The sequence below is a fragment of the Microtus oregoni genome, unplaced genomic scaffold (genome assembly GCF_018167655.1).
Source record: "Microtus oregoni isolate MIOR12 unplaced genomic scaffold, Mior012 000005F_ref0000423, whole genome shotgun sequence".
Taxonomy (NCBI): domain Eukaryota; kingdom Metazoa; phylum Chordata; class Mammalia; order Rodentia; family Cricetidae; genus Microtus; species Microtus oregoni.
The window spans coordinates 40,249,181-40,276,849 of NW_024543064.1; the positions used below are offsets into that span (position 1 = coordinate 40,249,181).

Consider the following 27,669-nt stretch of genomic DNA (forward strand, 5'->3'; position numbering starts at 1 on the left):
GCCCTGTGAGACTCTGGGCAGCAACAATGTCAGCTTTCCAGATCCTAGTCCCTTCACGTATTCTAACCTTGATCTATAGGAATAAATCTCTTCTCAGAGATTATCTCATTTTCCCCTGGTACTGTGATTAAAACTGGTGATATCCAAAAAGGTGTCTTTTAGGACTAAATTTAGCCTTTTCAGAAAAATTGAACAATAAGGTTACCTTTTTGTTTTTTCTGTTTTGTTGGTCTGGCTTGAATTTAAGACTAAGAATTCTGATTGGTTATTAATTGTATAAATGGCCAATCCACTGGTTGGTTTAATGGTCCAAAATCACACTGTCTTTCTGTCCTACATAGTTCATATAAATTACCAGCAGAGCCATCTTCTTCAGGTCCTTTTTGCTAAATAACAATTTACTAAATAATAGCTCGCATCTATTGAGCATCTTGTATAAAGTCTCTGTGAGGCACTTTCATGTAAAGTTCCTTTCACCAGGTAAAACTCTTCATTGTTAAGAATACACCACAGGGCTGGAGAGGTGGTTCAGTGGTTAAGAGCATTGCCTGCTCTTCCAAAGGTCCTGAGTTCAATTCCCAGCAACCACATGGTGGCTCACAACCATCTGTAATGAGGTCTGGTGCCCTCTCCTGGCCTGCAGGGATACACACAGACAGAACATTGTATACATAATAAATAAATAAATATTTAAAAAAAAAAAGCCGGGCGATGGTGGCGCACGCCTTTAATCCCAGCACTCGGGAGGCAGAGGCAGGCGGATCTCTGTGAGTTCGAGACCAGCCTGGTCTACAGAACGAGTTCCAGGACAGGCTCCAAAGCCACAGAGAAACCCTGTCTCAAAAAAAAAAAAAAAAAAGAATACACCACAGACAGGTTTCCATACATAGTGTATAAGCTGTTTCACCTTTGAGGGCTTGGCCTTGAAAGTTACATGGTTCCCCTACATTAAGGTCTGTCAGTTAAGGTCATCACAAAGGCTTGTCCAGGTGTGGAGGAAGGAGACAGACTACAGCTATCTTGGAAGACAGCCACAGTCACATTAAGAAATCACATGGGCTGGTGTTTGGTGCACACACCTGTAATCTGAGTGCTTGAGAGACAAGCTTCATGGCCAGTGGTGGGCTGCTTAACAAGTTCTAGGCCGCCTTAGACAATATAGCAGCACTGTTTGAAAACGTACTCACATGGCCGGGGGTGGGTGTTCTTGAAGATAGCCAAACCCTTGACCAGAGAGCTTCATTCTGTCTTCTCTTTGGTGCCTAGAAATGGAGTTTTTAGACTTTTTCTTTCTAAGTACATAATTTTCATATTAGATAATGTGACATCTATAATGTCAGGAAATTTCTTCTGACACCTCACTTTATATTTAAATATGGTGTTTGCTAAATGATCTCTAAAAATCTTACCTGTTCTGAAAATACCATGATTATACTTTCTTAGTTTGTTTTTATTTCTTCCAGCTGTCAGTCTTGAACAAGATGAAATTAGGCCCCTAAAAAGCTCACAGGTCTGGAGAGAGAGTTGAGCAGTTAAGAGTGCTTGCTGCCTTTCCCAGAGGACCCAAGTTCAACCTCCGGAAATGAAACTCCAGCACCAGGGAATCTGCCTTCTTCTGGCCTTGGTGGTGCTAGCTCTCTATATGCGTACATGCATGCATACATACCTAAAGTAGAATAAATCTTTAAGAAAATTTAAAATTAACATCCCTAAGAAGTTATAGAGGCATGTAAGTTGGACTACTCTAACTCCATGGGTATTGTTATATTCTTTAAGAGAAAGGAAGTCACATTTGAGGAAGTTTTTCTTTAACATACTATAACAGTGAAGTTTAATTTATTGTACTAATGGATGCACTGTTTTTAGGCAGAAGGGACATCTGGGGTATGGAGACACTTCATCTGGAGGGAAAGCAGTTGTTTGGCAATAAAAACTTCAGTGGAAAACTTCTTTTTTAAAATTTAGTTTTATTTTATGTTCATTGGTCTTTGTGCTTGCATGTATGTCTGTGTGAGGGTGCCAGATCCTCTGGAACTGGAGTTATAGACAGGTGTGAGTTGCCATGTGAATGCTGGGAATTGAACCCCGGAGCAGCCAGTGCTCTTAACTGCTGAGCTTTCTCTTCCTGCGGGTTCTGAGTTCATCTTCTAGCACTCACATGGTGGCTCACAACCTTCTGTTATGGGACCTGGTGCTTTCTGCAGCAGGAAACCTTTAAATCAGTTTAATAATTCTCTGTGCAGTCAAGCTGGTGGTGTACACCTTTAATCCTAGCACTCTGGAGAAAGAGGCAGGTGGATCTCCGAGTTCAAGGTCAGTTCAAGGTCTGAATTTCAGACTGACCAGAGCTAAGTAGTGAGACCTGTTAGAGGGAGGCCACTTGTTCATCCCGGCTGCCCGGCTAGCTTAGCCCCGAAATAACCACACAGAAACTGTATTAATTAAATCACTGCTTGGTCCATTAGCTCTAGTTTCTTATTGGCTAACTCTTATATTAATTTAACCCATTTCTATTAATCTATGTATTACCATGTGGCAGTGGCTTATTGGGTAAAATTCCCAGCATCTGTCTCTGGCAGATCCATGGCAGCTCTCTGACTCTGCTTTCTTCCTCCTAGAATTCACTTCTGTCTTCTCTGCCTACCTAAGTTCTTCCCTATCAGGCCAAAGCAGTTTCTTTATTCATTAACCAATACAAACAACACACAGAGGGGCTCCCACATCAGAGACCTTGTCTTGGAAAAAAAAATTCTGCGTGTACACAGTAAGGAAAAATCATATTTGAGGACATTCTTGTGAGGTAGCAGTTTTCTTAACTTTGGAGTTCTGAAGGGCTTGTTGTTGAATAAAGTATCTTTATGACTCCACCATTAAAGTCATTGGAAAGGAGCTGCCTGCTGTTGTTTTGTTATGTGTAATCTCCCAAAATGAGTATACAAAGAAGTTCTTTACTCTTCTCTGACACTTAAATTTTTGACTTCTTCAATAAAATATTTGTTCGGTTGCCTTCCATGCTAAGCAGGTCTTTGAATCTGAAGATGTAATTTTAATTTGTTGTTGAAACCTGCTACTTTTATTTGTCTGGCTATAGTAGATTTATATAATGAAAATTAGAGCTTATTGCTTTAGCAAGTGTAATAAGCACTCTGGTTTTTTGTAGGATCAAAGAGGACATTCTGGTTCAGAAGACTGGCTAGTGGCACAGCAGGCATCATGAGCAAGCACAGAGAAGGCTGCTCTTTATCATGTTCATAAGGAGAAAGGTATGGAAACCATTGTCGTATCTCTCTATGATACTAAACTAGAGAAGGACTACATCTGTGACTGCAAGGTTGATGGACACATGCTGAGTGCTTCATTACTGATGTCTCATATTCAATCAACAGTACAGCTTTTCAAACGATTTTACTTTAATTCAGAGTAAGACATTCATTAGTTTGAGACAATCTGTGTAGCCCGTGCTAGTCTGGAATTCGCTATGTAATTCAAGCTCGTGTTCAAACTTGTGAGCCTCCTACTTCTTTTTCCTTAGCACTGGAATTAGAGGCTTCATCCAGAAGAAGGTGTTGTATTCCCTGGAGCAGGCAATCGGGAGCCACCTGACATATGTGCTAGGAACCGGGAGTCCTCTATAAAGGCAGTATGCACTCTTAGCTGCTGAACCATCTCTCTAGCTCTGGGTTTTGGTTTTTTTTTTTTTTTTTTTGGAGGGGGCGGTGGTTAATAACTATAAAGTATGTTAGAACACTAATTTCTCTACTAGTGCTGGCTCCTTCCTTTTAGAAACAACTTCCTGTTAAACTGATCATAGAAAGCTAGTTTTAGCATAAAAAAGAACATGGATTGAACAATGGCATTAGGAAAGAATAGTGGCATATCTGTCTCTGTTTCTTAGTCATTATGCAAGAGCAAAATTCAATTAGAAAATTTTGGGGGTACAGAATCAAAAATATAGATATAATTGCAGCATTTGATTTTATATTTGTAGATTAGTTGTGAGAGCAGTAATTTCAAGTAGACAGAAAAGTATTATAATCTTATAGAGTCTTTGAGTTTTCCTAACTGGAAGTTGTAGATTTTTTTTTCTGCCCCCAAATTACTTAAAATTATTTAAGATCTATAGAATGGCAGGAGGTCATGGTAGTGAGGCTGGTTTCAGAAATGGATCATGCCCTTCACCAGTAGAATGCTGTATTTTTTGAGTTCTCTGTTTTTTTTTTTCCACATGAATTGTGAGGAAAGTCATGGATGTTAAATATGAAATTGAGCTCTTTCTTTTCAGTTGAGGATGGCGCAGAGGCACTTGGTAATAATTTTTCTTGACCAGAATGTCTGCATCCGAAGTTGGCAAGCTATTTCTTGTCCTTCTGCACTTCATGTGGCAAGATCCTATCCTTCAGGTACCGCCTCTGTAGGAAGTTTCTACCATTGTAGCAAAGGGTGTCCCAGTCCACCAGACTCCATTCCTGCTTCTCTGAAGGAGCTGCAGCTGAAGTATGAGTGCCCCCGCCCCCAATCCTTCCTGCAGCTCAGTGTGGCTGTGACTCAGCTCACAGAAGGAATGCAAGCAGAGATAATGTGTGCTGCTCCAGGTCTCAGCCTAGATATGCTGTCCCCAGGTCAGTGCTTGTCGTGGTATAAACCTCCAAGAAGACGTCCTTCTTGAGCTGTTTATTTGTCCAAGCTCTGTTAACAAGTTGTTTAGCTCGCCTGACTCCACCCCCTACCCCCCACCCCAGTTTTCTAAGACAGGTTTCTCTGTGTAATAGCCTTGGGGATATATTTGGAATGTTCTTAGTAATAATATAGTCTACCCTGATAATGCACCCTCGCCTTACACTAACTCAGATCCATCTCTTCTTTGGCTTCATATAAGCACCTGGTGCATATATCAATTAGTACCAGTCACAGTATTTTATGCTTCAAGTTAGCCATTTATCTCCCCTGTGAGACCTTGGGCTGCTTTAGGTTAGTATTTAGCTCACTAGGTTATTTGTTACTATAGTTTAGTGACTAGGACAATAGTTGGTGCCTAGTACATACCCAGTAATATTTGATGTCTAAATTTACACATGTTCACTGTGGCACAAAAAGTGCCAAGGAAGGAGACATAAAAGCAGCAGTCAGATTGGTGCTATAAGTGGGACTGCAATGCTGATATTCTGCAGGATTTCTAAAGACTCTGGTTAGTAAAGACTCTAGAGGTAAAAAGACAAAATCCTCATATAGAAAAATCCAAAGAATTATATTTCTCTATGAAATATATATAGAAACTATATTATGTTAGTATATTTCACAGAGAAATATACATATATGAATTTAGTGTGTTACTATTTTGTGTAAAATGAGCATTTTATCAGAAAGCAAGTAAAGAATCTTGTCATAAATTCTAACTTATGCAATAAGAGACCACTAATTGCCAAGTCTTCAGGGAACCGCAGCTGTTTCTTTCAAAATGAAACCAGGGTCTCAAGGTTTGAAAACCTAAAACATTTCCTAGAGACAGCAAGGATAAGGCACCATAAAGAAGGTAGGGGATAAAAGGTTTGTAAATATACTAACAAACTTACATTTATTGTATATCTACTGTGTATTAGGCAGAATAGTTAAGCCCTAATTATTAATCCTAACATCAAAACCTTATTTAGCCAATAGTAAACAACTCTTCACAAATGATACATCACCAGGTGTTACCTCTTTAGTGTGCTGGGGCAATGGCTCTGTGGGTGAAGTGCTTGCTATGCAAAAACCAGGATCATTTCAAATACCCAGAACCCACATAAGGCCAGGTGTGGTAGTAAACAATATGATCCCAGTTCTACTGTTAGTGGGAAGCCAGAGACAAGAAAATCCCTAGAAGCTCCCGGGTCAACCAGCTTTGTGTGCACAGAAGAAAAGCAGCAGGTACTCTGCCTCAAGCAAGGTGGGAGTCAAAGACCAGCATCCAAGGTTGTCCTCTGACCTCCATATGTGTGCCATGCCATTTGCACATCTGCACTCACACACAGACACACGTACATGTGCACACACAGACCGCCACACATGGACACACAAAGATGGAAAAGTGATTGAGGAAAATACCCTGTGTCAAGTGGTGTATACCACTTGCACCTGCCACATGAACATGCACATTCACATGAACCTGTACACACACGGACGGACACACACATGGACACATACCAAGAGATAAGTTAATTTAAAGGCATAATCAAGGGTGTTCTTCCCTTGGAACATCTCCTTGTCTTAAGAGCTTTCTCCCACTTTTCATTAGTAAATCTAAATTTGATCTCCTCAAAAAAGGGATAATCAGTAAGCCTGGTATGGCTCATAACGTAATCCCAGCTCCTAAGAGTCTGGGTCAACCTGGGCTCCAATGTAGGTTTTGACTCTATAAAATCTTAAATAGCAATAAAGGAATAACAAGTAGCATTTTTTTAACTCTGACTATGGTGTTACTTGGCATTCTGTTAAGTCATTGAAATCGTGTGTGTGTGTGTGTGTGTGTGTGTACATACACTTTTAGGTCAAATAACAGTAAGGGAAGTTTTAAAATTATATTTAAAAATGAGAGATTTAAAAAGATTCATCAGTCATCATTAAAATGAAAACAAATATCCCTTACCTACACTTGAACTTTCTCTGAATTTTTCTGTTTCACAAAAGCCATAAACTCCCTTCTGTAGTGGAAATGTAGCTTTATCCTAATCAAAAGGACCCTTCCCAGCACCTGGACTTTTTCTTTTGAAGTATAAGCTATGAGATAAATCTACCTTCTATGTTTATAATAATTCTGCATTTGTCCCTTAGTATCTATGAAGGAGTGGCCCCAGGACCATTGCAGATTCCAGAATCTATGGAGTATTTATATGTAACTTGCTCAGCCTATCCTGTATACTGTAAATCATTGCTGCCTTACTGAGATAAAGTGCAACAGAAATTGCTGTTAAACTGTTTTACTTAGAGAAAAATGACTAGAACAGTGTTTGTGTATGTTCAGTACATGTGCAGTTTTTTCTGATTATTTCTTGTCCATCACTGGTTAATCTATAGACATAGAACTTACAGATATAGTGGCTGACTGCATTTTGATAACTGTTAGCTCATAGGTGTCTAGACTTGAAGATCTTAGGTTGTTTATTGTTGTCCAAATGGATTCGTTGGTGATTTCATCCTTGTATACCTAGGATCTATAAATTATATTTTAATAATTCAAAGTATAACTCAATTTTCTTTTCCTCTTTAGGTCTAGACAAGTCTCTTCAGCAGCGTCTCCTCACTGATGGAGAATTACTTTCAAGCCGAAGCTTACAACCTGGACAAGGTATTGGATGAATTTGAACAAAATGAAGGTGAGAATTTACATCGGTAAATCTATTTGAATTTATGATATAGAGAATGTGAGAATAAGAGTATGCAGTTCTTAAAACAAATCGGGGTTGGAAAAAGGACTCAGCAGTTAAGAGCACTGGCTGCTCTTGCAGAGGACGCGGGTTAAATTCCCAGCACCCATGTTGTGGCTCACAACTGTCTGTAAGTCCCAGGGGATCTGATGCCCTCCTCTGACCTCCACAGGGACTAGGCACACAAGTGGTACACAGAGCTATATGTAGGCAAAACACCCATACACATAAAATAGAATGAAATAAATCTTAAAAAATAATTTACACAAGTCTTATGATATAATGACAATAATACATAGTATATTTTAGAGAGGAAATTAACATTTCTTACCATTATATGCCAGATACTTACATATTTTAAACTTAATGTTTAAGATAGTTCCATGAAGGTATTTTCTCATTTCCTGTTAATTTTATTTCCTTATTTAAAGAGAAAATGTGTAGTAAATGGCCAACTCTGTAATCTTAGCATTTGGGAACCAGAGGTAGATGGATCATCACAAATTTAATATTAGCCTGATTCATAAAGTGAGGTATATAAACCAAATGTTTTTATTCTTTATTTATTACTTTTGTGTATTTACTACCACTTGACACTGTAGGCCTTGCACTTGACACAAAGTAGGCCTTGCACTGATGGAATGAAATGGTTCTGCCTTCAGAAATGATTCAGTAGGTGAAAGAGAAGGTAAATAAGCTATTGCATTGCAGTAAAGACTTTAATATGGTCTATGGTGCAAGGTGTTACAATTATAGCTGAATAATTTCAACACCATGGTTATCATTTACTGAAGACAGAAAGAAGAAAAGGCACTAAGTGCATTCATTTTTATTTCTTTAACCCATTTAGAGATACAAAAATAGCACTAGAATCTGAGAGAATAACTGTCATAGTTTGGTTTGTTACAAAGGAAACAAATGTTAGATGAAATTATGTTTTTGATATAATAATTAAATACCATTTTTCCAAATCTCCTTATAAATATAAATTTAATTAGTAACATTATTACTAGCAGAATTTCACATGTTGTAGCAAACTTTTAAAAACCTCATGAGAAAATGTAGATATATACAAATTATACTGGGCATGGTGGCGCATGCCTTTAATGCCAGCACTTGGGAGGCAGAGGCAGATGAATCTTTGTGAGTTTGAGGCCAGCCTGATCTATATAAAGAGTTCCAGGACTGTGTCTCAAAACGACAATTAAAGAGACTAGTCTAATAAACGTAAGTGCATCATAACCCATGGACAGCAGTGATTAGTACCCTGCCATTTTTGTGTAGTTTATACTTTTTTCTGTATCTCTGTTTCATTTTTTAATGTTCTTGAAGGTTTTTTGGTGTGCGAGTGTGTGTGTGTGTGTGTGTGTGTGTGTGTGAGAGAGAGAGACAGAGACAGAGACAGAGACAGACAGACAGACAGACAGAGAGAGAGAACCCTTATACACATAGATGTTCTTGTCTGTGCGGATGCTTGTGGAGGCCAGGAGTCAACATTATATCACTTCCTTGGTGATTTCTAACCTTATTTTTTAAAACAGATATCTCACTATTCCCAGAGTTCTTTCCAGCTAGATTGACTTCTCAGCAACCCTTTGGGATCTGCCGTCTCTACTCCCCATTGTAGGTTACAGCTGGACAGCACCGTGCCCCAGCTTATATCTGTAGTCTTTTATTTGACTTCTGGGAATCTAAACTGGGGTCTTAATGCTTGCACAGCTACCCTTTTACCCACTGAGCTATCTCCCCAGACTTCTTTTTTTAAAATAGGGTTTTCTGTATTGCCCAGGTTAGCCTCAAACTCTGGATAGAGCAAAAGATGACCTTGCACTTGTTATCCTCCAGCTTCCTGCTTCTACCTTCACCTCCCTAGGTCTGTAGGTATTCGCTGACACAGTTTAGAAGGCTTAGAAGGCTGGATGTGGACTGAGGCTTAGTAAGCATGTTAGGCACTCATATCCCTGCTAAATCTCTAGACCCATTTAAAAAAAATTTTAAAACTTTATAATTACTAAAATGCCTAAATTTTAATTACATAGGGCTACTGGGTTTTGTTTGTTTTTCTTGTATTTTGAGACAGGGTCTTACTCTGTTTCTCACTTAGTTTGAACTTACTGACTCGGTTATTCTCTCACCTCAGGCTCCCAAGTAGGTAGGACTACAAGGTTGACTGCACAGTTTAGCAAATGGGAATATCCGTGTAACCCACACCCAGTCATGCTGTAGACTAGAAGAGAGCTTTAGACTCCACAGAAACATTTTCACTCAGTTACCGGTCTTCACTACTGTTCCATTATCTGTGCCTTGTCTTGTACATAGATAGTACAGAGGTGCTTCCCCACTCCTGGGTCTGCCGATCAGTTTAATTGCATTATTGTTTATCAATCTAATAACAAAATTAAATGTCGTAAGCCACATGTTGGGGTGACATTTGTCATGGTCCAGTCATAATGAGTTAATATGTTTTAGGATAGGGACATGTGGATTAGAAATTTTAAGAAGAATAGAAAGTGATACAAAAGAAATGCAGAGACATAGGATAGTACAGGGAGAGCAATTCAGTGAATACTGAATCCTGAGTCTGCCCACGTTTTTCTTACGTTTATAAACCCAGTACAAAAGGGGGCCGGGGGAGAAGGCAAAGGACTGCTTTAACATGACACAAAGGACAATCAGAACAATTACTTGCTTCAATGCTTGAGACATCAAGCCATTAATTCCCGAGCAAAGCATTTTGATGTTTTGGGCAGGATATGCAACAAATACACCCTAGACCAAGTATCCTGTAGGCAGCCACTCCCTATGTCAAACTTCCTATTTAAAAATGAAGGAACGGGAATAGGCTTGAATTCTCTGACCTTTGGTCAGGATGGAGCAGATCATCCCTGTGGGTCATCTTTATGGCAAAACACCAAGTAAGCACACCCTAGGTCAATTTTTTTGTCTGTAGCCACATCTGTTGTTAACAGCTTTGAAAGAGTAAAAGTAAGATCAACCTCTCTGACCTTTAGTTAAGGTGGAACAGGTTAGCATCTGCGTGCCTCCACAAGTAAATTGACCTAAAATTCTTTTGTTGTTTGAAATGTTACCACTTGTTGACAGACAATTATAGGGAATTGTCTTAAGTGTGTTTTAGGTCTAGCTAAAGATTATATTCTGTCATATTCTGAGAACATTTTGTCTTCAAAGTATAGTTAGAAATGTTGATTAGATAGCCTTAAGTAGCTTTTTATTGTTACCAGCAAACTTACTGTAATTACTTTTTATATTTTTTCAGATGAAACAATTTCTCCTACTTTATTGGATGCAAAGTGGAATAAGATTCTAGATCCCTCTTCTTGCCCACTGTCTTTTAACCCTGCATTGACCAGTGTGAACGAACCTGTAGTTTCTAATGAGGCAGGACCACAGCTGAAAGTCTTCTCTCTGGCTGGCTCAGCTCTCCTTACGAGGGAGGAAGAAGATCCCTGTGCTAACGAACAGGACTGTAGTCTGAATCCAGAGATTGACACAATGTGGATTGATGAAAATGCTGTGACAGAAGACCCACTGAGTAAGAGAAACTGTGATCGCGATGACCAGTTTAGCACTGTGGAAGTGGGAGAGGAGAACTGTGGAAGCCTCACTTGTCTGCCAGACGAAAAGAATGTTCTTGTTGTAGCTGTCATGCATAACTGTGATAAAAGGACATTGCAGAGTGATCTGCAGGGTTGTAACAATTATAGTAGTCAACCCCTTATGGATTCTTTTAGCTGTTCACTGGATAATGAAAATAGACAAACTGAACAATTTAGTTTTAGTATGAATGGGTCCACTGAAAAAGGTATAAACTCAGAGAAACAAACGGATGCTCTGAATAAACCAAACCCAGAGGGGGATTCTGTTAATCATCTCTGTGCTGCTTCATCCAACGGTGCAGCCAGTATCTCTTCACCTTCACAATCAAAGGCCGATGAGCATGTAGGCGGAGACCCTTCCAAACGTGCAGTTACAAGCTTAGGAATTAATTCATCCCAGGGAGTGGATGGAGGGTCTGCCATTAAAAAACAAGAGACTTATATGCCAGAAGAAGACCTCGCTGGCAAAAACAGCCCTTCTAGGACAGAGCTACGGAGCCCAAACTCCTTTTCCCACGAAAGCGAGGAGCTCATGACAACATACGAGGCAGCAGAGGAGAGGACAGTTGGAATCTCCCTCCCCTCTGGTTTATCTTTGTGTCTCAAGCCAGAGGCCTCTGCAGTGTCTGGAAGGGACAGTTGTGAACAGTCTTCAGATTGCCTTGTGTCCGGTGAAGCTAGAGCTGATGAAGATGAACGTATTAAGCATGAAAAAAAAATTGGCACTACAGAACTTTTTAATGTGACAGAACATTTCTCTGATTCTCAGATGACTAATTGGAAATTAACAAAGTTAAATGAGAAGAATGACAGTCAAGTAAATGAAGAAAATCAAATGGTTTCACAAATAAGCCAGTCTGAGGACAGTAATAGTGGAGGAGAGTGTATTGGGATGGCAGATTCAGATCTAGATTTCAAAGGAACATGCGTGAATGAACGTGAAGGACATGATTTCTCCACTGTTAATGATGCACCAGCAGCAAATTCTCTACCCAATGGTTGTGATTCCTATGGAATGCAGAGCCCAGTTGTTTCTTTTGTTCCAAAGACTTTACCCTCCAAAGAAGATTCAGTAACAGAAGAAAAAGAAATAGAGGAGAGCAAGTCAGAATGCTACTCAAATATTTATGAACAGAGAGGAAATGAGAATGCAGAAGGGAGTGGACTGCTTCTAAATAGCACTGGAAACATAATGAAGAAAAATTATTTACATAATTTCTGTAGTCAAATACCATCAGTACTCGGGCAGACTTCCCCTAAGATAGGAAACCTGCAGTCTGTTAGTGTTCCTTTTGGTGGTGCAAGACCCAAGCAACCTTCTAATCTTAAACTTCAGATTCCAAAGCCATTATCAGACCACTTACAAAATGACCTTCCTGCAAATAATGGAAATAATAGTAAAAATAAAAATGATATTCTTGGAAAAGCAAAACTTGGGGAAAATTCAGCAGTCAATGCATGCGGTGCATCTTTGGGAAGCATCTCTGTGACTGATACAAATGGGGAACATTTAGAAAATTATGAGGCTGAGATCTCCAGTAGACCATGCCTTGCATTAGCTCCAGATAGTCCAGATAATGACCTCAGAGCTGGTCAACTGGGAATTTCTGCAAGAAAGCCATTCACCACCCTGGGTGAGGTGGCACCAGTATGGGTACCAGATTCCCAGGCTCCAAACTGCATGAAATGTGAAGCTCGGTTTACATTCACCAAAAGGAGGCATCATTGCAGAGCCTGTGGGAAGGTAAGCTGCATGTATTATCCCAGGAGCTTGGCATGTTGTATAATGCAGAATCAGAAATTAAAGCAGGATTAAGTAAATTTAATTCTAGTTGAGATGACAATATAAATTGTAGCACGAATAATAAAAACCTAGTAACAGATACTAGGGTTCAGCCTGAAGATCAGAAAAGCAAAGCAGCCAACCACTGGCTCTTACATCTACCTCAGACTGAAAATGGGCGATCCTGCCTCCTAATGTATCCTAAGATTGAGACTGAGCCTGAGAGCTGTCTCCTCCCATCTTATATTCCTCTCTAGTGCTGTGATGAATGGCATGCACCACCACTGCCCGGCTTCTATGGCTAACTAGTGTGGTTTCTGGGATTAAAGGTGTGTGCCACCCCTGCCTGGCCTCTATGGCTGACTAGTGTGGCTGCTTTGCACCGACCTTCAGGCAAGCTTTATTAAAACACAAATAATAAATAGCGTTTGAAAGCTCATTTCTGGTGAGTTTCTATATGAAACATAAGCTCGCCAGTCATTTCTGGGTTTGTGGTTTGTTTTTTTTTTTTGGACTGTTGCCAGATTGTTTGCTGTCTCAGTTTTCTGAGAAGAAAAGTGAATTGTGGATTAAGGAAGTGGTTTGTTTTTGTGGTTTCTATATTGATGGATACTTGGTTAAGAGGGTGGTTTGAAATAAGGAAGTTATAAGGAAGTTCTTCTTTCAGCTTAGGACATGTTTGTGATTAACTTTTTTATTTTTTTGTTGTTGTTTTGTTTTTATATTCTTGCTATTTTATTTTATTTTTTTGAAAAAGAGTGTGGGGGTGTAGCCCTGCCTAATCTGGAATTTCCTTTCTAGAGACCAAGCTAGCCTCAAACTTGCATCAGTTCTCCTGCTTCTGCTTTCTGAGTGCAGGGGTTATAGACATTGCAATCACTGTGGTCAGTGGTTGTCTTTATACTTTTTATACTTAAAATTTTAATTTACATTGAGAATCAATACTATACTCTTTTTTTACTTTAGTTTTGTTTTTTGTGTCTTGATTTTTTTTTTTTTAAGACAGGGTTTCTCTGTGTAACATTCCTGACTATTCTGGATCTTGTTTTATAGATCAGACTGGCCTCTAACTCACAGAGATCCACATTCCCCTGTCTCCTGAATGATTAAAGTCATGCGCTAGCACTGTCCGGCAGACATGGTTATTTTTAATGAATGTATTGCTTTCATATATGTGCACCTTGTTGTGTCTGATGCCCACAAAAGTCAAAAAAGGCATTAGATTCCCTGGAAATGGAGTTGTGGATGGTTGTAAGCCACTATGGGGGTGCTGGGAATTGAACCCATGTCCTCTGCAGGAGTGATTGCTCTTAACTGCTGAGCCATTTTCAAGCCTGATCTTATGCTTGTAGAGTTTTTTTTATTGTACCAAATGTTCTGCAGGTTTATATAAATACCTACACATATTTTCTTTCATATGACTTTAATGTAAATATTTGAAGACTATATATAACCTTATTTTTTTCAAGGATGGATATATTTCTTAGCTATTTCCAAATTCTGTTAATAACACAATTTGGGTTTTTTATGTATTTATTTTTATTTCTGTGTCTTCATGTTTGTATACCATGTGTGTGCTGCTGCATATGGCCCGTGGAGGCTAGAAGAGGATATTGGATTCCTTGGAACTAGAGTTACAAGTGTTTGTAAGCTGCCTGCTGTGGGTGCTGGGAGCTGAACTTGGGTCCTCTGGAAGAGCAGCCAACACTCTTAACTAGTATTCCCCTGGCAAAACCATTCTACTCAAGCTAGGAATAGGAGCAGGTTTAACTAACAAATAGAATATAAAATATTTAATCACTAAACACATTATTTTCTTTAAACTTTAAGAGAACAAAAGCTCAGCCTCAACTTTAACTTCTCTATGCTCCCATCACTGCTTTAATTACCTTCTAGTAATCCTTCCTTGAAGTAATAATAAGGGCGGCAGAGGGGCTGCGTCCCCAACACCCCAACCGCCTGCCCGGCTAGCTTATGCCCCGAAATAATTACACGGACACTGTATTCTTTTAAACACTGCTTGGCCCATTCTCTTCTAGGCTAATTCTCACATATTAATTTAGCCCATTTCTAATCATCTATGTATGGCACCCCAAGGTGCGCTTACCAGGAAGATTCTAGCCTATGTCCATCCTGGGTCGGAGCTTCATCCCGGGAGCGGGGCATGGCGTCTCTCTCAGGCGTCTGCTCCTGAGAGGAGAGCTTTCGAGTCTCTGAGCTCACTTCACTTCCTCCCAGCATCCTGTTCTGTTTACTCCTCCCACCTATCCTCTAACCAATAAAATGGACCAGGGCAGTGCCTTTATTAGCCAATGACCTTCCTCCATCACTTCCTTTTGTGTCCATTCACCTGTACATGGGGGGTATGTGTATATGTGTGTAGGGAGGCAAGGGCTGATGTCTCCACCCAATAAAATAAGAGAAAGTAAATGTGCAAATGAAAAAGGGAAGGGAACAAGGGTTTGTGATAGATGCAGTTAGCTGAGGTCACTCTGTGGGAAGAATAGCCACAGAATGGTTTGAGTGTATTTTCTGGAAGTCAGCTAACAGAAATGCTATTTTTCAAGGTATCAGTTAAGAGTGCTACATTTTAGGTTTTACTTTGCAATAAGTTTCCATTTCTGATTAATTTGTCATACTAGCTTCTTCACCAGCGTTCATTTAAGGCATTCATAATCCCATCACTTATTAAAAAATAGCTTGGTGACACATATAATATCAAAGTGGCATATTGAAACATGATCTGGATTAATTTTAATATGATTCTAAATGGGTTTCCTTCTCAGACATTTGAATTTATAGATATTGAAAGATTGAGCATTTGTAAATATAGTTATAAACTGTCATATCTTCTGCATATTATAAAATGGAAAACAGCCAGTTTTTTATTTTATGCACTTATTGTTCCTAAGCTTTGTTTATGAATTCATACAAAATACTTTACATCAATCTGAGGGTTTTTTGTTTGTTTTGGTTTTTCAAGTCAGGGTTTCTCTGTGTAACAACCTCTGCCTCCTGAGTGCTGGGATTAAAGGCGTGCACCAGCACCGCCCGGCCATTAATGTCTTTTAACCTTCCTTCCTCCTTTTATCCTGTTAAATCTTAAAGTTAGGCAATTTGTAAATCTCTTTGCTGCTAACAACTGCAAGTAATTGATCACGTAAATTATTCATCATCGCCAAAATATTTTTATCTATCTAATTTCTGTTATTGTTTTGAGAGAGAATCTCAGTATGTAGCCCTGACTGTTCTGGAACTCACTGCCTCTGCTTCCCAAGTACTGGGATTAAAGATGTATATCACTACCACCTTGCCTGCCACAAGCTTTTTCACGGTTGCCATGGCATCATCAGAGGCAGAGAGACTGATTATATATATTTAATTTGAATTAATATTTTATATTAAAGTATATTGAAGAGCAGGTGAGATACCTCACTGTGTAGGAGCGCTTGCCCTGCAAACTTAGTAACCCAATTTCAGTCTCTAGAATCCATGATGAAGAGAAAACAGGCCCCAAAAGTCGTCCTCTGCCTCCACGTGCATGCCTACATTCACATATATACAGTGTACACAGACAATAATAATACATTTAAACTCTAAACTATAGTAAAGAACAAAATGTTTACATGGTTTTGTGAAAATTTTTACTGAGTATTTTGTAAAAAAGTGTTTCAAAGATGTTAAATATTTGTCTCTAGATGTAGCTCATTTGGTGGTGTCTGCTATCATGTAGAGCCCTGCCTTTGATGTCTAGCACTGCATAAACAAGGCAAGGTGCTGTGCCCCTGTAATCTCATCACTAAGAGAAGTGAAAGCAGAGAGGCAGGAAAATTAGAAGTTCAAGATCATCTTTTTCTATATCATGAATTGTGGACCATCCTGAGTTATACAAGACCATTCTCAAAGCAAAATAATAATAGTCATCATCATCACAAATACTTGTCTAAATTAAAAATTGAAAATAAACTGTTTGGGGATAAAATGAAGAACATTTGTATATGTACATTGTATGTGTGTATACATATCAGGGAGTCAGGCATGTGCATATGGAGGGCAGAGGTCCACATTGAGTGTCCTTTCAGTTGCTTCCCACATTATTTTACATTATTTTTTGAGACACTCTCTCTCACTAACCCCAGAGATTACCAGTTTGGTAAGACTAGCTAGCCAGAAGCCCCAGGAATCCTCCTAGCACTGGGATTACAGGTGTGTCTCACCATGCCTGCTCACCTTCCCCTCCCTTTTGAATACAAAATCTAACTAGGTTGCCACAGCTGGCCTTGTATAGACCAGGCTGGCCTTGAACTTAGCGATGATGTGCCTGCCTCAGCCTCCTGAGAACTGGGACTACTTACTAATGCATATTTTTTCTCTTAATGTGGGTACTGAGGATCTGAATCAGATTCCCGTGGTTATGTTGAAAGCATTTACTTTGCTATCTCCTGAGCCCATCTGATCTGTGTGTGTGTGTGAGTGTTGTGTGTATGTTCATGTGTGTGTGTGTGTCTGTGTTTTGTGTATGTTCATGTATGTGTGTGTGTGTGCAGTCACACATGTATATGTGTGCATGTTCATATGGAGACAAGAGGTCCATGTCAAGTGTCTTCCTCATTCACTTGTCCACCTTAGCTTTTGAGATAAGGTATCTGAACCTAAAGCTCATCAATTTAGTTCAACTGCCAGGGCACCAGCCCGTCTCTGCTTCCCCAGTACTGGGAGTACAAAGTATACTACCGTATCTGGTCTTTTATGTGGGTACTGGGGCTTGGAACTCAGGTCCTCATATTTGTGTGGCATGCATTTTATACACACACACACACACACACACACACACGATGTTTTAAAAAAAGGGAAAACAAGAGGAGCGTGGTGGTGCACACCTGTAATCCCAGTGCTTGGGAGGCAGAGGCAGGAGGATCTGTGAGCTTGAGGCCAGCCTGGTCTACAGAGTGAGTTCCAGAACAACCAGGGCTACAAAGAGAAACCATCTGGGAAAAAAGTAAATAAAATAAACAAAGATAAGTATATCTTGCCTACCTCTACATATCCCCAGGCCATCTCAATAGACACGACCACTTTAAAAACATTAATAGATTTATTTTCAGAACAGAAAATTGAGCACAGGCTACATTTCACAAATATTTCCTCTCCATGGTTTAACACATTATTAACAACTTTCACTAATAGAGTACATTTCAATATTGAGACATTATATTTTGCTGAAATTTTATGAAAGAAATATGTGGGACTACAGTTTACATTACTATTTACTTTGTAGCAGGCTTTAATAAATGTGCATTATGTATTCATCCTATCACGGTATCCTCTAGCACAGCTATGTTCTGAAAATACTCTGTACCCCACATGTTTATTCATCTGCCTGAGCTCCTTGTTCCCACCACTGGTCTTATTATTGCTTTATAAGTTTACTTTTTGCAGAATATCTTGTCATTGAAATTGCACAGTATGCTGTAATTCAAACTTGCTTCTTTCATTCAGAAACATGCATTAGCAGACTGGGTATAGTTCAGTAATATAGCTTTTGCCTCACTCCTGCAAGACCCTAGTTCAAATGCATCCAGGCTTTCTCATGTCTTTTCATGTCTTAATAACAAATTTCTTTTTTTATTGCTGAATAAGATTCTGTTGTATGAGTATACTGGAATTTGCCTATTAAAGTTATCAGTTACTGAACAACTTAGTTGCCCCATTTTGGGAGCAGTTATGTTTGGTTTTTGTTGTTACTGTTTTCTTTGTTGCTGATTTGGTTTTCGCTATCGTGGGGATGAATCGGGACTTTCTGGCAATCCTGTGTCACTGTGCTGTAGAACTAGCCTTCTGCCACCATCACAGGGTAGAACACTGCAGCTGCCCGTGATGCTATCTTGAAAATTGTGGGTGAGCTTGAGCAGATGGTTTCTGAGGATGTTTCATTGAACCACCGCGTGCCTGCCCGCATCATTGGTGCCCCAGGCAAAGCCATCCGGAAAATCATGGGTGAGCTTAAGGTAGACATTCGCTCCCACAGAGTGGAGCTCCAGACCCCAATTGCGTCACTGTGACAGGACTCTCGGAGAATGTGGAGGAAGCTATCGACCACATCCTCGGCCTAGAGGAGGAATATCTGGCTGATGTGGTGGACAGTGAGGCGCTGCAGGTTTACCTGAAGCCCCCAGCACATGAAGAGTCCAAGGCACCATCCAAAGACTTTGTGGTGCAAGATGCTCCCTGGACCTCCAACAGCAATGAGAAGGCTCTTAATATGAGCAGCTCTGAAGAATTTCCCAGTTTGGGAACTCAGGTGGCTCCCAAGACCCTCCCTTGGAGCCCTGATTTATAATGATGAAAAGATAACTTTCCAGCCTGCTGCCCAAACCCAACCACATGATGGTTCGTCTCAATCTGACTCAGCAGCTGGACCCCTGTAAATTGTTGTTGCTCTTCCTCCTCCCCAAGATCTCGCAGCAAAGCCTTGTGGCCTGGCCTTGTGTGGCTGCTTCTCCAGGCCTGGTCAGCACCCAGAAGACTCAGGGTCTGCTCCTGATGCTGTGCTCTGGGACAGGCATGCCACTGTGTGAAACACTAAGCAAGGTAATCGAGCATTTCGTGATCACAGATTCCAGCTTTCTGGTCCACCCATCATGTAGTCAGCACTCTGACCTTTACACCAGAGCTCCATAGTGGCTAGGCGCTGACTTCTTGTGTCATGACCTCAGGAAATAAACTTCCTTGACTTTACAAAAGCCAAAAAAAAAAAAAAAAAAAAACAAAATTAGCCTTCTGCAACTATAAATTAAACTCAGGTCCTCTGAACAGAGGGCCAGTGCTCTTACCATCTCTCCAGCACTTAGAATACATTCTTAAATGAATGTGGCTATGTTCTACATCATTTTAATTCACATGAATGTGGTTATGTTCTACGTGATTTTAATTTATATTTTTCACTTTTATGAGCAGTTTATTACTTGCTATCTATTTTATACTGTGGAGACATGTTAAAAAAACAAATTTGAGCCATTTCAAATACGCAAAAAGGATTGGAAAGCAACAGTGACAACATGCAACATCAACAACACATTTTGCCCAAGAGTTGTTAATGTCTAGTGCAGTGGTGGTTCAAGACATTTTGTAAAATGAGAGCCTTGAAGATAAGAAATTTAGTGTCTGTCCATCAGACCATTTGAGAGCAATATTTGAGCTGATTATCTCAGAACTGCACAGGAAGTTGCCAAAGAACTAAATGTGGTCATTGGACCACTCAACTGGTTTGGTATTTTAAGCAAATTGGAAAAGTTGGAAGAGCTTGATAAGTAGGTGCCTCATGAACTGACCAAAATTTAAAAAACAAAACAAAAAATGGCTTTGAGCTGTCATCTGTGCAACAGGGAACAAATTTTTTGATCAAATTGCAAGATGTAACAAAAAGTGGGTTGCCTCCCTGCAAAACCATTACATTCCAGAACTGTGCCAGGCAAATCAGTGCAATGCACTGGGAATTACGTTGTCTGCTGCTGTTCTTCTCCATGACAAAACTCAACCCCATGGCACACAATCAACCTCTCAAAGGTTTTATATTTGGGCTGCGACTTTCTTCCTTCTCTACCACATCCACTGGATAACTCGCCAGCGATCTTCAAGCATCTCACAGCCTTTTGCAGAGAGAACACTTGCACAAACAGCAGGACGCAGAGTATACTTTCTGGGAAGAGCTTGTAGAATCGAAAGAATGAATTTTTACATTAATAAACTTATTTTTTGTAAAAATATGTTGTTTTTAATAGTTCCTATTAGTTAATAAAGATGTATTAGAACTTAGTTATGATTTAAAATTTACAATCCAAAACCACAACTCTTTGTTCCAACCTAAACACTTGGATATTTCTTTATCTGCTGTCTTTCTGATTGTGATTTTCCTTATGAATTTACTTCTTTATTTTTGTCCTATGAGTCTTGTCCAACCTCTTTGAAGGTACAGATCTTTTCTGCTTTGGTTACTGCTGCATTCTCTCAGTCCTAGCAAGTAAGAGATGCTTCGTTGATAATCGTTGAACTAAAAAGTAAATAGTTTCTTATTGCAGCAGTACCTTTTTTACATAACACCTTCAGTCTTTAGATAATGGTATCAAATTTAGATGTAATAAATGCTAGAACTTGGGGGATAGTTTTCTTTTTTTGTTGCTGTTCAATTTTTTTGAGATGGGGTCTTGATGTATATCCCTGGCTGGCCTAGAACTCACTGTGTGGACCATATTGGCCTCACATTTATGGTTAATTCTCCTGCCACTGCCTCCCTGGAATTAGAAGCATGTGTGGCCACATCTGCACTTTTTGTTTGTTTGAAACAGGGTCGTGTGCACCCAGGCCTCAATCTTGTTATGTATAGTACAGAGAATGACCTGGGACTTCTGATCTCCTTACCTTTACCTCCTAAATGATAGGATGACAAATGTGTACATCTGCCAGGTTGTGGTGGTGTATGCCTTTAATCCCAGCACTTGGGAGGCAGAGGCAGGTGGATCTCTGTGAGTTCTAGGCCAGCCTGGTCTACAAAGTGAGTTCCAGGACAGCCAAAGCTACACAGAGAAACTCTGTCTTGAAAAACCATTTAAAAAAAATTATACCTGGCTCTTTGATTGCTTGAGATAGGACCTCATATAGTCCTGACTGACCTCAAACTAGCTGTGTGATTGAAGATAGCCCTGGACTTTCGTCTCTATTTCTGGCATTCTGAATTATAATGCCTGAATTATAGGCCTGTACTGCCATGCCCCATTTATGTGGTGCTGAGACTAGGCAAGTACTCTACCAACTGAGTTACATCCCCAGTCCAAGGAATGCTTAAATTAGTTATAGTGGCCTGGAGAGATGGCTTAGCAGTTAAGAGCACTGACTGTTTTTCCAGAGGTTCTGAGTTCGATTCCCAACAACCACATGGTGGCTCACAACCATCTGTAATGAGATCTGGTGCCCTTTTCTGGCCTGCAGGGATACATGCAAGTAGGCAGAACACTATATACATAATGAGTAAATAAAATTAAAAAAAATTAGTTGTATTTTTTCTTGGATTTCTTATTTAAGAACAGATTGAAACAATGACAGGTTTCTTAGTTTTTGTCTTCGTTGCTGTTCTATTGCTGTGAGGATACACTACAACCAAGACAACTCTTATAAAAACGAAAGTTTTTAATTGGGGCTTTGCTTACAGTTTCAGAGGGACCATTATTATCATGCTGGGAAGCAACTAGGCATGGCGCTGTGGCAGTAGCTGAGAGCTTTACATTCTGATCCAGTGACATATCTCCAACAAGGACATGCCTCTTAATCCTCAGCAGTTCATCAGCTGGAGTCTGAGCATGCAAATATCAGCACCTATGGGAGCCGTGCTCATTCAAACCTTCACAGTTTCTTACTTATGTGCTGACAGGAATCAACAGAAATGAGAGCAATAACTGCCTTCTTTAAATAGGACATTGCAACCAGTTTAGTTTCCTTTCTACTCCATCTTGTCTATAATTGTTACGATTTGAACCATCTGGCATGGTCAGATAGAACCAACAGTTCGATTCATGAGAAGCTGGGGGAATGCTTCCCATTCACACTCTCTGAAAGACTATGTTGGTTAAAAGCAGCCCTGACCCATGACAGAACAATAAATCACACAGCCTTGTCTTTGTGTTTTATTGTATTGAACTTTGATATTTATTCTGGGTTTGACTTACATTCCCAGTACCCACAACTTCATAGTGCTCAACAAACTGTTACTTAGTGAATACACAAGTCATAGATGGCTGATTTATTGTGTGGATTACTCTTCAGTCTCTGCACTAAGTATTGAGTTTATACTGATAATAACTGTTATCCCTAATGCCATATGTTTGTAAATATTATGCCATTCACCAAAGCCAAGCATGTATAAGTTGTGGTAAGGGCTACGAAGGAAATAAACAAGAAAGTTAATGTAAAAAGTGTTTGTGTAGGGCATTCTGGAAAGGCCTGTGAGAAGTGACATTTGATGTTCCAGAGAAAATAGCTTGACTGAAGACCCTGACTCAGGATAGCACCGTTCAAGAAAGGAATCCAGTATGGTAAAGTACAATGAGCAGGAAAAGAATTCGCAAAGAAGTTGTAAGGAAATCAGAGAAAAGGTCAGGCAGTGCTTCTCAGGTCATGTTAAGGATTATGTCTAACCCTAGAATAATAATCTATTGTGTAAATGCACATTTTCTTCTTTCATCTGTTGATGGACATCTAAGCTGCTTCCAATTTCTGGCTATTAGGAACGGAGCAGCAATGAACATGGATGAGCAAATATCTCTGCAGTAGGATATAGAGTCCTTTGGGTATATGCCCAATAGTGGCATAACTGGATTTTGAAGTATATTTATTCCCATGTACCCAAGGAGCCACACTGATTTTCATTGTGGATATGCCATGATTTTCAAAAAAAAAAAAAAATTGTAAATATACTTCAAAAAAGAAAAGTAAAAAATACCTGGTTTTAAATTTTATTTTAGGAGTAACTCCCTATTTTATTTATTTATTTATTCACTTATTTATTTGGTTTTTCAAGACAGGGTTTCTCTGTGTAGTCCTAGCTGGCCTAGGACTCATTCTAGACCAGGATGACCTTGAACCCACAGAGATCCACCTGCCTCTGCTTCAGGAGTGCTGGGATTAAAAGCGTGGGCCACCACTGCCTGGCTGTGATTTCTTATTTTAAATGCATGTTGATTTTTTTGTTAAGTTACAGCCATTATCTTATGTTTGAGAATTTGGGCAGTGAATACAGAATAACCTTCATAAGATCTTTGGCAGAACATTAAGATAGATAATGTTTTGGTTTATACCTTCAGTGATCAATTTTCTTAAGACTTGCTTTTGTCCTTGAATGTTAAAACAGGGTCACTGGCTTTTCCTTAAAAAAAAAAACAACAAAGTATAGTACTTATATTACAAGTTGATTGAAGCATGATACTAAAGATCAAAAGAGGTCAATGTCTTTTTATTTGTTGTGTGTGCATACGATGTGTGCACAGGTGTCAGGTCTTATATAGAGATTAGAGGATAACTTTGTCCTCTAACTTACGGATTCTGAGGTTAAACTCAGGTCACTAGACATGTCTAGCAAGCACCATTATTCTCTAAGGCATTTCACCAGCCCTGTGGGATCAGTATTTTAAATATTAGAGACACTAGTTGGCAATATAGGTTAGCTGGCCAGCCCTATGGGATCAGTATTTTAAACATTAGAGACACTAGTTGGCAGTATAAGTTAGCTATCCAGCCCCGTGGGATCAGTATTTTTAATATTAGACACTAGTTGGCAGTATAGGTTAGCTATCCAGCCCCGTGGGATCAGTATTTTAAATATTAGAAACACTAGTTGGCAAAATAGGTTAGCTGGCCAGCCCCGTGGGATCAGTATTTTAAACATTAGAGACACTAGTTGGCAGTATAGGTTAGCTGGCCAGCCCCGTGGGATCAGTATTTTAAACATTAGAGACACTAGTTGGCAGTATAGGTTAGCTATCCAGCCCCGTGGGATCAGTATTTTAAATATTAGAGATATACTAGTTGGCAGTATAGGTTAGCTGGCCAGCGTTGAACTTTATTTAGAATTAATGTAATCTAGTTTAGAATGACCTTATGGTTACTTATCTACTTCTTTATTTTAGCCAAGGCACTCTGTTCATCTATAAATGGAGGGGATAGTACTTAACTTGCACATTTACAAGTAGCTAAAATTTATTGAGCCCCTTGATGGCTCACTACTGTCCGTTAACTCCAGTTCCAAGGAATCCAGTGCCCTCTTCTGGCCTGCATGGGTACCTGCATATATGCGGTAAATACACATCACATAATCTCTCTTTTGGTTGACTCCACTCAGTTCCTACATCTTTGCTCACCAACATTTGGAATTTAGATATCCTAGGTTTACCATTGCAATGTAGACTTCAATTTCTTAGCTTCATACACAGCTCACTCAAGAGCTCCATGCAGAGAACCTGACCATTCTATTCCTGATTGACTTTTTTTTTTTTGCCTCCTTAGCACAACCCTGTAACTTTAACAAATCATTCTGATGATATTAAATTCTGCTGTGCACTTGAGACAAGCCTGGCTCTTGTTTACCGCAGACACGGCGGCCTCTGTGCTTTTATAGCTGAATCCAGGAAAACACTTCCTGCCTCTGTTCTCCAGCAGCACATCCTGGAAGCCCCATGTTTCCAAACATTTTTCCTTTCAAATTAATAGTTTTCAAATGAGCTTTCAGTTTTATGCCCTGGAGCTTTCTTGAGTGTAGTCACCTCCTCTGGCAGCCACCCCCAAGCCCCCGTGGGGAATCTGAGACTTCTCTTCAGTTGTGCAGCCTCCAGCCGCACCGCCTGCCGCTCTGCCCTTCCCACACCCTTCCCTCGCCAAGACGCAGTTTTTCATAGTTTCTCCTCCATTCTCTGTACTCCCACTTTATTTTAATTTAATTTTTATTTTTTCGAGACAGGGTCTCTCTGTGTAGTTCTGGCTTATCTGGAACTCACTCTGTAGACCAAGCTGGCCTCAAACTCAGAGATCCGCCTGTCTCCGCCTCCCAAGTGCTGGTATTAAAGGTGTGTGCCGCCATCACCTGGCTTTACTCTCTCACTTTAAATCGGTCTGAATTAAACAGTGAGTTGAAACTGAAGCATTGTTTTACAATATTTTGTAACTTACTATCCCAAATATCAGTTCGTTTGTAGTTCAGCGTTTCCAGATCTTGCAGACATGGGCAGAATGTCCCCAGATACTTTGTCAGAATGAAGCGTGAATGGCTTTTACTCCAATTCCTCATAGAGTTCTTCCTTCTGAAACATTGCGGTCGCAACTTTCACTGTCTGCATTTTAATTTTTAAAAATGTTTTATTGGTGAGTATGTATGTACATATGCATGTATGTAAATGTGTGTGTTCAGGTGCACTCTTCTCTGTGCACATGTGGAGGCCAGAGGCTGATGTTAGGAGTCTTCCGCCGTTGCTTTCTGTTTACTTGTTTGTTTAGTGTATTCGTGTGTTATGTGTACTTGTGCATCTTTCATATCCACTGGTGTGGCTGTGTGTGTGCAGGAGCCCATGTGTGCACCTGGTTTTGTAGGCTTGAGGTAGATACCCAGCGTCTTTCTCAGTCACTCCACCTTTTATATTTTAAAACAAATATTGTTGGAGGGGCATGCCGTCCATCCATGGTGCACACGTGGAGATCAGAGAATGGCTTACAGAGTCTGTGCCTTCCACTCACCATGTGGGCTCTGGGGATTCACATGCAGGTTGCCAGGGTTGGTAGCAAGTGCCTCTGCCCACTGAGCCATCTCCTCTAACTCTCTACATTGTATATTAAGGGAATGTCTCAAGTCTAGATCTTGCCATTTTGGCTAGGCTTGCTTGTCAGGTTACTCAAGAAAGAAATCCTGGGCAGTGGTGGCACATGCCTTTAATACCTGCACTCAGAAGGTAGAGGTGGGTGGATCACTTGAGTTCGAGGACAGCCAGTAGTGTGAGACTCCTGGGGAAATTCTTGCTTGGGGGGGCTTTTTTTTTTTTCAGTAGTGAAATGCAGGACAGACAGAGGTGTCACCTTAGAAGAGTTTGCTCTTGGCAGATGGTTACAGGAGGAAGGGTTTGGCTCTGGTTCAGGGAATACAGTCTGTCAATGGCAGGGAAGGCATAGTGGTAGAAGTGACTCACAGCTGTAACAACGGGAACAGCAGGCTGCTTACATTGAGTGACAGCAAGAACTCAGAGAACTAGGACCAAAGCTGAAACTAGGCTTTAAGCACACATGGCTTGGCTCTCCTCCTGTTACACATAAAAGTGCTATGCTCGTCACTATCACCAATTGGGAACCAAGTATTTAAATTAGCAGATACTAGAGGCACATGTATTTAATTCATATTTATCATTTAATGCATTTAATTCATATTTAAGCCATGGTGGTTTTATTTGGAGGGGGTTGCACAATGTCAATCTCAACCTCGTAAGAGTCTAAGACAAGGGCTGGAGAGATGGCTCAGAGGTTTAGAGCGCTGGTTGTTCTTCCAGAGGTCCTGAGTTCAATTCCCAGAAACCACATGGTGGCTCACAACCATCTATAACGAGATCTACTGCCCTCTTCTGGCATGTGTGTACATAATAAATTTAAAAAGAAAAAAGAGTTTAAGACAAAGAGTCTTGATCTTCCCTCACCAAGGTTGTTATCACTCTACTGAGGGATCATGACCTAAGCACCTCCAAAGGTTCTATATCGTAACACCATCACTTGGGGTGTTAGGATCTTAACATGTTTTTGAAGAGACACTATCTTTAAGACCATAATACCTGTCTGCTACTTAACTGTTATCTGTAAATGATTGTCCTTCATAGACATTTTTAGGTGAAGTGAGCCAAACAACATATGTAAAGTGCTGAGTATTCTTACAGTTTACTGTGAACTTGAATATGTTATCCAACTGTCTGTGATGCTTAATTTGATTGTAAACATGCTTTGATTCAAACCTTGCCTAGGTAATAAGGAAAGAACACTCTAGGTATAAATTTGAGGACATTTCTACAGAGGATTAACTAAATCGAGGCCACCCTCCAAGTGTGGGTGGCATTGTTTCATGGGTAGGAGGCTGATTTTGGAGGGGATAAGGAGAAAGCCAGCAACTCAGGTATTCTCCTTCTCTAGGTCCTGGCCACCATGATACAGACAAATGCCCTCCAGTTTCATCGTTCCAAACCTCTGAAACTGAACCAAAATAATCTTCCTTCCCTTAAGTTATTTTTCCCAATTATTTTGTCTCAGTGGTGAAAATTTAGCAAACACACCGCTAAACCCAGTTTCTTAGCTGGCTGTG

The 27,669-nt window shown here is 40.0% G+C and overlaps 1 protein-coding gene across 3 annotated transcripts in view; it reads left to right on the forward strand.

The window, feature by feature from the left end:
* Zfyve9 (zinc finger FYVE-type containing 9) overlaps positions 1–27,669 on the forward strand; it is a 131,384-nt gene that overhangs the window by 35,660 nt on the left and 68,055 nt on the right. For 2 of the 3 annotated variants that reach the window (XM_041651788.1, XM_041651790.1), the window contains exons 1-3: positions 3,161–3,263; positions 7,244–7,349; positions 10,678–12,761. In XM_041651788.1, the coding sequence (XP_041507722.1) occupies positions 7,280–7,349; positions 10,678–12,761 (2,154 nt within the window). In that variant the 5' untranslated portion in view covers positions 3,161–3,263; positions 7,244–7,279. Of the gene's footprint in view, positions 1–3,160; positions 3,264–4,282; positions 4,401–7,243; positions 7,350–10,677; positions 12,762–27,669 lie in introns of those variants that run through there. The other variant, XM_041651789.1, reaches the window with a different exon arrangement.